Source organism: Aristolochia californica, unplaced genomic scaffold (genome assembly GCF_029961685.1).
Source record: "Aristolochia californica isolate CCGP_79_NKW_82.1479 unplaced genomic scaffold, dmAriCali1.0.hap1 SCAF_16, whole genome shotgun sequence".
NCBI classification, from domain to species: domain Eukaryota; kingdom Viridiplantae; phylum Streptophyta; class Magnoliopsida; order Piperales; family Aristolochiaceae; genus Aristolochia; species Aristolochia californica.
Window position 1 is genome coordinate 1,914,681 of NW_027181837.1, and position 10,339 is coordinate 1,925,019.

Consider the following 10,339-nt stretch of genomic DNA (forward strand, 5'->3'; position numbering starts at 1 on the left):
GCTACAAAAGCAATTGAAATCAAACATACAAAAAGGATACAAAGATTTTATAATAGTTCATAATTTAAACCCAAGTGGTTAATTCAGTAAGAAAATGCCTCCACACTCTTAGAGTTAAATCCTGTAATTAACTTGCCAAACCATGTTTACTGATTATGGCTATAAAAGCCAGGAGAACCTCTCTACAAAAGCAATTACTCCTGAAGGTGACAAAGGTTTTTCAAGACAACAAATGTCTGTCAAGTAATGAGTATTTAACTCACAAAAGTTCCAACAATTCAAAGGTTTTACAATTGATATGAGTTTGAGGACTTCCAATGTGAAGTTTATCCAATAGCAAATACAATAATGAGGATCAAAATGAATACACCCAGTCTTATATGTACCTAACAAGAGTGAATCACAACTCAAATATATGCAATGGCACCATGAGTGGAGTTGCTTCATCATTTACATCATCTTTGTCAGAATAATCAAATTCATCAGGACTCATCATATCATCATCCTACATGAGAAATTTTAAGGAAAAAAATGTAGTGTTTAGCATTGTGACTCAAGCTGGTAAAATAATTCTATCATGATAAGCAACATCAATTGGGTTTTTGTTATCAGCTAACAATACTTGCTTACGATTTCACAAGCCAATAGAATTTCAACTAAACAAGTAACAGACATTACATAATAGAAGCCCCACTGACAAAGTAGACCGAATTAAGCAGGCTATTCAGAAGATACCTGCAACAGCTCCTTATCATCATTAGCATGAGCTGCTTTCGCACGTTTCCGATGCTGAGTGCTGCCTTCTTTCAGAGTCGCAAATCGTTCATAAGCTTCATCTAGGAATTCCTCTAGATGATCATCATGCCTGACAAGAGTCAGTGGGAATTCAAATGCATCAAGAAAGGGTATAAGAACATTAACCAAAAAGAAACTGAAACTCAAAAAGAATTGAAATGTTAAATTCTCTGTTCTTCATTAGAGTCAATCTCACTGGATATATCTTCTTGATGGAAAGCAGCTTGAGTTTCTCCACTCTCATTATCTTGCAAACCGTCATTATCATCATTAATTTTTGTGGAATCAACCACTGGTAGTTTTTTCTCTTGCTGAAGTGAAAACAAACATTGTGTAAGAAGTCTAATTTGGACTTTCAAAAAACAAAAAATAAAAATAAAAATAAAAAAAACTATGAATCGTATTTTATTTGTGTGAGAAAAGATAGTTCATTGTAATACAATTACGCTTGCCAGTTTTTCACTCTTGAAAGCACTCACCAACAACTTGTTAGATATTCAATCTTGCTTGTTCACATTTACTGATTGTCTGTGTTATAGTTTAGTGTCTCTCTTTGTTTGTTCTTTCCCTTCTCCCTCTTGTATTTCCTTCAGTTCCTCATATAACTCCTTTTCAATCTTATATCTGACTATTCGCTGTCTTAACACAAAAAGGCTTATAAAATTACAAGAAAACATTTTCACTGTTATTTACCAGTCATAAAAGTGTCATTTTTCTGTTTTTCAAACATCTTCAAGTCTATTTTTTCAGAAACAAATTACTGTACTAAGATATAAAATTTTCTGTATAATTAGCAGTAGAACAAACAATTACATTTCCCATTGCCTATTTTACTTCCCACAAAAATAATTTTATTACCGTCAGCTAGCTCAATACAAACTCAAACTTCATGGTAATTAATGTTGGAGACACTGATTTTGAAAGAATTATCTAACCTTGATGGAAGCAAGAGAAAATAACTCGTGATCTTGGTATCCATCCTCCGTTGCATCTGTATTCATCCCTGCTGCTTTGCGGATTTTGTCCTGGATAGTGCAAGAAATGGAAAATGCTAACCAGCCAGAAAGGAATTTCAAACCACAATATTAAGAGTAGTTTAAGAAAAGTAGCATATGCACCTTTGCTCGTGTCTTTGCCAAGAGTTTCTTCGGTTGTTGTTTCCTGCACTCCACAGCATAAGACAACTCCTCCATTTCCTTAAGTACATGGTTGTCCTCATCACCCTTTTCCTTGTAATTTTCAGTATTGGTAGCTTTTGATTTAACCTTTGGAGAAGGTAAGAAGGCCTTTCTTGTATGCATCTGCCATCTTCAGAAGTGAAAAGAGAAAACTAGCACATAAGCGGAGATAACACAGAAGGCCTCATAAAACTAGCTTAGCTTTTGTATGGATCTCCCCAACAGATTTTATGTTTTTGAGTCATGTCTATTGACAAAATAATAATTTCTGATACATCATTTGGAAGAAAGGAAGAGGTGAAAGGTAGAAGATATGTTGCCAAAAAGAAAAATGATAAATGACGAATAACACAGAAAGACAACATAATACAACAGTAAACTACCAGAATTCATTAACACGAATGACAATTGTCAAGCATGAGTAAAAAATGGCATAACCGACTTACTTCAGCAAATGTTTGAAATCCTGCTTCCCCAAAAACACGCAGATCATCACAATCTGCAGCAGAACCAGGTAGAACCCACACTTGAGAATTTGTTTTCAAGCCCACTTGTCTGGTTTTTCTTTTCAGCCCACCACCATGCCACGAACATAAGGGAACTACAAAACGTAGCTGACCAATGCAAGCAGATTGAAAGTAAAATTACCTCCTCTGTTGTTAATCCATGATCTCCGACAGGTAATTACACAAGCAGAATCGTTGAAGAAGATAGAAGTCACAGATCCCATAACATCCAAGGGTGACTCTGACCACACAAAATCTGAAGCAAGGCACACCTTCCTCAAAGTTGTATTTCAATCCTCGTAACTGCAATTTAATATTGCTAACAGCACTCAGAACCAAACTTGCTGATATCTTTATTAGGTTAATAGATGAAGCTGTGATCAAGCTATCCAATGGACCAACACCAACGCATGTGATCTAGAACACACCCTTCAAGATTTCTCTTTCGCTTTGACCGTCTCAGAACATCCACAACCTGCAATAAGCAATCAATCAGTAAGGTACAGTATCAAAACAGGAAGGAAAAAAATTTAAATAACATAATAAAATAGTAAGTGAACTGGACAACAAACATCTCTAAAATAGTAGAGCGTTACCTTGATTGGTTCTATGGCTCTTTGAAATCAATCATATCAAGCAGACGAGGGTCTATCTTGGCAGAAGCCTCGTATTTTAGACCCACAACAGAGATTTCAGCCGATGTTGATCAACTAGCAACAGGATTTGTGACCTCAGCTCTTTCAAACAACTGCATTTAAAATTCTAATTTAAGCCAGCAAAACATTCTAGAAACATAGAGCATCCACAAAGAATTTAGGCTCCATCTGTTGCAGCTCCCCCGCAGAACCAGTTTCCCATCAAGTAAGCTAGAGTGGGAATACCAAGCAATCAGGGAAAATTTTCGGCTCTAATTGCGCAAGGGAGCTGCCTAAAAACATTTCAATCAGAAGAATTAAAAAAAAAAAAACAGAAATTGATACCTGCTCGAGACAATAGAGAATGGCAATGTAGTCCTGCGACCTAGAAACTTAACACAACATATCAGTAGTAGAACTTCCTCCATGAGAACTGACATGCCTCCTCATCCGGCTCATCAGGAACTTCTCCCTGCGTGACAATGGAAACTGAAAGGGGAGCGCGGCAAGACTGTAAATTCAAAAAAGCCATTTATTTCTCAAAAAAAAAAAAAAAAGGAAGTCAGTTCTGTAACACGCCAACAAGTTCACGGTTCTATTTCATATCTGCGCTCTCCGGAGAAGGGAAAAGGAGGTCAGTAGACCTTCCTCCGTGAGAACTGACATGCCTCCTCATCCGGCTCATCAGGAACTTCTCTCTGCGTGACAATGGACACGGAAAGGAGAAGCCCTCTCCTGACTAACGGGGACAGGAAGGGCAAGACTGTAAATTCAAAAATGCCATTTATTTCTAGAAAAATAAGGCAAAATGGGAATTGATTAGATAGGAAAGTGGGAAGATAGCAAAACTGACTCTCGTTTAGGAAACTCACTACGCGTCTCTAAACTCACTTCCGCTATAAAATCAAGGGCTCACTCCACTCCACTGCTCTTCTTCACTGCCATTCATGGCTAATCACCCCGCTGCTTCTCCTGTGCCACCTGTTCCTTTGATCGATACTCGCATGCTTCCCCCTGGAGAACCTCTCTCTTTTGATATCTCCTTTAACCCTTCTTGCCAAGCCCCAGTTCACGCTCCCACGGCAGTCATCTCAATCTGCCATCGACGCAAGTTCTTCTATATGGGTCCTATGCCGGAGAGAGGCCATACTAATCAAGTTATTTTCCATACACCGGCTGTGTGCTTTCGACTGCCGCTTTCTTTATTGTTCGATCGGAGTCGCTGGCAGAATGTGGCCTCCGGAATACTGCACCACTTCTCCTTCAGCTCCGAGGCCTACGCCCAACTCCTTCGACATCTCTATATTCTTGGAACTGATTGGGCGGAGCTCGCTTTGAGGCATGGGTGTACGAGGTTGGATATGGCGGTCGACGTGCGTGAGAGGACCGAAATCGACTTTCCGCTACCGATTCCCGCAGACGCTGAGTCAATGCCGCCGGTAGAAGGGCCAGAACATGAAGTTGAAGGAGCTCAGCGAGATAGCTGCCGGAGAGACGTGCGCTGTTTGTTTTGAAGAATTCGGAGGATCGCCGAAGGCGGTAACAGAGACTCCATGCTCGCATCTTTTCCACACTGACTGCCTCCTTCCATGGTTGAGCAGAGCGACTACATGTCCTCTCTGCAGATCCTCCCTCCGACTCCCATGATCCAAGTTCAAAGTTGATTAGTTGGTTAGACGAATCAAATTTTTGTTTCTTATTTTTTATGTAAAAAGATTGTTGATTGTAAAGAAACTTCTTACGTGTATCCGCCACCATGCAAATGATGCTGTAACAGATCTCCACTTTCCATATCTGAAATAAATTGATCAGATAGGAAACAGATTCGACGGCTTTTAAAATTTCCTCAATTAGATTAATATGTGAGACCTTAACTATTCCATAGCTGGTTATGACAGTTTTCTGGGTAACTGATCTTATCAAACATACTACTCTGTTTTGATGATTCGACTTAACTACTCGATAGCTGGTTTCGATAGGTTTCTGGGTAACTGATCTTTTCGAACATACTCCTCTGTTTTGATGATTCGACAACTCCTTTCTTTCCTAGTTCCTAGCTTTCAGGTCAGAGAAGGCAAAGAAGTTAAGGGATGTAAGGAGTGGAGTTAAATCTATCTTTAATCAGCTTAACCCCATTTTGAAAAGCGAGTACTGTGCCTGCTCTCCTTAAAGAAAGTTCACGGTTCTCAACCTTGTTGAAATGGTGATTACAGTAGCATCTTGTTATGGTCGTTCTCTCATAGTGTCGCATATTTGCGCTGTGGGGAGGGAGCATAGGTGGAGCAGGAGGCTCTCCTGTTATGCCAACAATGGCCAACAGATCCGACAGAAATATTTTTAAACTCTAAAATAACTTTTTTTTAATAATTTTTTTAATTTGTAAATATTTTAAATCGATAATAAATGGATAAGACTTAAGAGTATGATTTTTTCAATTTATAAATATTTTAAATCAATAATATGTTAGTAATTTTTTTAATTAATTAGTATATTTATTTTATTTTTTATTTTTAAAATATAACGTACTAAAAAGTGTAACGATTAATTTTATTTTTAATTAATAAATATTTTAATCGATAATAAATGGAGTTAAATAAGTAAGAGTTAATTTTTAATTATTTTTTATTATTTTAGATATAAGGTAATAAAAAAAGTATTCGTAAATTATTTTTAAAATAAAAAAATTATTCAATTTTTTGGCATTTAATGATGTGGCATCTTACCTGGTAGGTAACGTGTCGGAATAGTGATGTGGCAGTCGATGTGTCCATCTACTGACGTAGTGCAAATGATGTGTGACACGTAATCAATCAAAGATTACCTGTTACCTTTGACAGTACACATATTTAGTGGACCGTTCAAAGTTGGGTATTTTTCAAAATAAGTTCATAACTTCGTCATTTCTCGAATTATGTTTTTTAAATTGGGTATTTTGGTAAAAAGGGGTGGACATGGGTTGGCTTAGTGTAGGGTTTTCGAAAAACCGAAACCAACCCCGAAATGTCAAATCAAACTTTGACTCGATCACCTTCTCTGGCCTGTCCCAGTAAATTTTATTTAAACCTGACCCGTCTCCGACCTGTCCTTACCCTATTTTATATTCCTGTGTCATTCCTACGGTCCACAACCCACAAGGTGAAAACTAAAATTTGAACCTAGGGTTTTTGGGTTGGGTTCCCTATGAAGCCGGACCGAATGCCCACCCCTAACTTCAATGATGCTATTAATGGGGAGAAATATTACCCATCTCTATAATTCTTGTTTTTATGTATTTACAAATATTACAGATTAGACACTTAATGTTTTGGATTTGCTTTTGTTTATTTTCTTCTTATTTAGTTATTTCACTTTAAACGAGTTTATAGCATTATTAAAGATTTGAATGGATTAATATTCCAAGTCTTAAGTTCCTACTTAGCAAGTTACTTATCATTTAATGGCTGAAAAAATATTTTAAATTTTTCTTAGGAAAGTTAAATGGACCTTTTATTGCATCTTCTAGGGAAATAAATAAAAATTAATAATCAATCTAATATATTATTATACTTATCAATAAATTTTTAATCAAATAAAATGTCAAACACAAAATTGCAATGAAAATTGCTTCATGCTAAAAGTATTATTGCATAAATATTTATTCAAAAAAATTTTATACAGTTTTCTACCCCATCTTGGTAGGAAAATCTTAGTTAGAAAATTATATGATTTTTAATAAGAATTTTCAATTAGAAAAATATTTAAAAGCAACATGAGACAGTAATAGTTCATAGAAACTTATTTCTATAAAATGAATTTTTAATTTTTTTCAAAAGCTACAAGGTAGGAGAGTTTAAGGATTTTTTTTTTTACTTTATGATCTCACACGTGCGAAATCATTTTCGCGCGGGGGAGATTATTTCTCCCCTAATTTCTCCCTTGATTCTGGTTTTTCGCTGAGACAATGAAGGGAAGGGGGTTACGACGCCGGGGAGGACTTGTTGTCGGGGATGACGGTTGCGACGGCGACGGAAGCGGTGGTGACAGAAATGGCGGCGATGGAAATAGAGGCAACGGCGAGGAGAGTAAGAAATAGAACGGACGGCCACAGAGGCGGCCGGCGAACAACTGTTGGTGGCGGTAGAGGCGGCGACAATAGCCGACGGGAGGGGCTCAACGGTGACGAGGGGGTGAAGAGGGGAGAAAATTTCTTTCCCCCCCTCGCTCTCGCTCACACTCCCGTTCCCCCGCTCCCGACCTGATACCGATCCCGACTCACCTCGAGCCGGCTCGCGAGCCGCGAACTGAACCTGGCTTTGATCATGCTCGGCTCGAGCTCGATAGATTATGAATCGAACCAAACCGAACTCGAGCCGCTCGCAAGTCGGCTCGGTTCGAAGCTACTCCTACTTGGCATTACAGGAGAGTCCCTCCTCAAACCTATTCTCCCTCCTCGCTCTTAGGTTTGAAATAAAATCAAGTCTTTAATAATGTTGTAAAAACTTGTATTATATACCAAAAGCCCGATACGATATTGTGACATGTTCTAGGTGTATTAGCTTGTGTAGCAGGTGAAATATAATGGCAATTATATTGGAAAAGAAAAGTCTTTTATTTCAATTCTGCATCCTTTGTATCCCCTATGCCTACCTCCCTTTATTTCATTAAATATTAATGATAATTAGTATAAATAAAAATTTTAAAGTAATTTATAAGCTAATATTTAATTTAGAAATTACATAATATGTTTCAACTTGCAATTGTAAAGAGATACTTAAATTACTACCAAATATTATTAAATTAATTAATATTTATATTTATTGCTTCAAAAAATAACTCAATCTTGATTAATAATATCATGAATTTTTTATTAGTAAAAATATTTTGTTTATTTAATATTAAATAATTATAGATTATTAATATGTTAAATTATAATTAAATTTAAGCAATAATGAAAAACTAAAATAGTTAACCTAACTAAACGAATAAGGAAGAACAAATTATATCAGTATATTTTATTTATTGATTATGAATATATAATTGATATATTTGTTAAATGATTGATAAAATAACATCAATTTAATTAATTTATATGTTAATATATATAATAATTAGTCATTTATAATGGATTAAGCTCTGAAATTTCTATATAATATAAAATAATGAGAATAACAATAGGAAATAATAATTAATATTGTCAGAGCTAGGTGGTTCCGGTCCACCTGGGTTAGGTTCCGTCCGTCCCTGGTCCACATGGTTTAGGTACTTGGCTTTTCGCACTTAACAGACCAGTCTTTTGGGTAGTATTGGCTAGACATTTGACATGGTATCAGAGTTGAGCACCACGTTCCGCGTTCGAATCCTTGAGGGCAACGGTACAAAACCCGAGAACGGTGGGTGTTAGAGTTTGTGGTCTGAGTTTAGTACTTGGCTTTCCGCTCCTTAACAGACCAGTCTTTTGGGTTGTATTGGCTAGGCGTTTGATATGGTATCAGAGCCTAGCCAATACAACCCAAAAGACAGGTCTGTTAGGGAGTGGAATGCCAATTACTTAACCCATACCACAAACTCTAACAAATAATTGGTTAAAATAATAATTGATAACTCTAAAATAATAAATATTTGCACATTAAATATCTAATAATAATAATAACATAGTGAACAATGTGTTCATTTGGATACATCGCATTGTATCAGATTTTTCCTTGGGCAACTCGAGTCATATGGAGCTGCTCGACTCTTCAATTTAGAGTTTTCGATGGAATACTATCTACAAGTACACAAGTACGTGCATGCCTTCAAATTTAGTGGAAGCAAAACTAATAAGAACTCTTTTAAAGTGAAAAAAACTAAATAAGAGGAAAATAAACAAAAACAAATCCAAAACATTAAGTGCCTAATCTGTAATATATGTAAATACATAAAGCAAGAATCATAAAGATGGTTCATAAGGAACCTAACTCGGCCCAACCCAAAAACCCTAGGTTCAAATTTCAGATTTCACCTAGAGGGTTGGGGACTGGGCTAAAAAAAACCCATCAGGTTTAAGGTTTTGGACGGATTTTCCCAAACCCAACCTGTAGGAATGGCACAAAATATAAAATAGGGTTGGGATGGGTGGGAGAAGGGTTAGGTTTACGGGATGAGGGAAGGATAGGTCAGGTTTACGAAGATAGGTTGGGTTTAAATAAAATTTATTGGGACAGGCCAAAGAAGGTGATTGAGTCAAAGTTGCGGCAGAAGCTAATCTGAAGAAGAAAGCTAACCCTTAAAAAATGAATAAAAAATAGCAAGAAGGCAGCAAGAGGGAAGTGGTAGTGAAGGGGTACTCGGAATTACACGAGCAATATCTGCCTTGTTTTCTAGTCAGATATGCACATCAAGAGCTATTCTGCTCTGCTTTATAATAATGAACTACAATTTGTATAAATGATAACATATCAACATGTGACACCTGATGAAGGTTAGAAGTTAATATCAGTTCTCCTTCTCATCAAAATCAGTGTCAAGAATTCATGAATTGATCCACTATGGAGGCTTACCGAGTGTGAATTCAATGCAACATACAGGAGGGGGAAAGATAGAAATAGACATTGAGAAAGTTAATTTGCAAAAAGATTCATTTACATAATGAAGGAAAAATGAAGACAAGAAAGTGATGAAACAAGCTCGTGAATCTCTATTATAAAATCATCATCCCCAAACTGGGAAGACAAGCAAAATATATAATCAATGTGAAGCTTAAATCTGGGAATTGTTTTTTTGGGAAGACGACAATTCACAACCCAAACAAGGTTGTGGCTTACTCGGCCATTCCCTCTTTGCCTTCTCTGATCTGAAAGCTAGGAACTCGGAAAGAAAGGAGTTGTCGAATCATCAAAACAGAGGAGTGTTTTTTATAAGATCAGTTGCCCAGAAAAGTATCGTAACCAGCTATCGAGTAGTGAAGTCGAATCATCAAAAGAGACAAGTATGTTTGATAAGATCGGTTACCCAGAAAACTATCGTAACCAGCTATCGAGTAGTTAAGATCTCACATATTAATCTAAAGGGAATTTTACCAAAATACCGATTAAAATAACTTATTTATAATAATAACGAAGACCACAAAATATTTACAAAACTACCGAACTTTGATCGGTCCACTGTATATGTGGACAGTCAAAGGTGACACGTAAGCTTTGACTGCTTACATGTCGCTCCATCATCGGAGCGATGTTGTAGATGAACACATAGGCTGCCACGTCAT

At 36.7% G+C, this 10,339-nt stretch overlaps 1 protein-coding gene across 4 annotated transcripts; it reads right to left on the reverse strand.

The window, feature by feature from the left end:
• Positions 1 to 778: 778 nt before the first annotated feature.
• LOC137953578 (adoMet-dependent rRNA methyltransferase spb1-like) lies at positions 779 to 3,800 on the reverse strand. Of its 4 annotated transcripts, XM_068801010.1 has the most exons (9): positions 3,460 to 3,800; positions 3,076 to 3,227; positions 2,908 to 2,954; positions 2,622 to 2,782; positions 2,420 to 2,472; positions 1,914 to 2,103; positions 1,731 to 1,820; positions 992 to 1,106; positions 779 to 865 (listed from the first exon to the last, which is right to left on the reverse strand). In XM_068801010.1, the coding sequence occupies exons 5-9, from the start codon at positions 2,464 to 2,466 to the stop codon at positions 849 to 851; spliced, it is 459 nt and encodes a 152-aa protein (XP_068657111.1). In that variant the 5' UTR covers positions 2,467 to 2,472; positions 2,622 to 2,782; positions 2,908 to 2,954; positions 3,076 to 3,227; positions 3,460 to 3,800; the 3' UTR covers positions 779 to 848. The 4 variants fall into 4 exon arrangements, with proteins under 4 accessions (XP_068657111.1, XP_068657109.1, XP_068657112.1 ...); XM_068801008.1 differs by having other exon boundaries at positions 2,622 to 2,954; XM_068801012.1 differs by lacking the exon at positions 992 to 1,106 and having other exon boundaries at positions 798 to 865; positions 2,622 to 2,954.
• Positions 3,801 to 10,339: the final 6,539 nt, after the last annotated feature.

What these genes read in the sequence shown, in the direction of transcription:
- LOC137953578 (XM_068801010.1), bottom strand. Translation starts at nt 2,466, where the DNA reads ATGATCTGCGTGTTTTTGGGGAAGCAGGATTTCAAACATTTGCTGAA. An exon ending in TGGCAAAGACACGAGCAAAG is followed by an intron (nt 1,821 to 1,913) that starts GTGCATATGCTA and finishes TGCACTATCCAG; the next exon opens with GACAAAATCCGCAAAGCAGC. An exon ending in TTTCTCTTGCTTCCATCAAG is followed by an intron (nt 1,107 to 1,730) that starts GTTAGATAATTC and finishes TTTTCACTTCAG; the next exon opens with CAAGAGAAAAAACTACCAGT.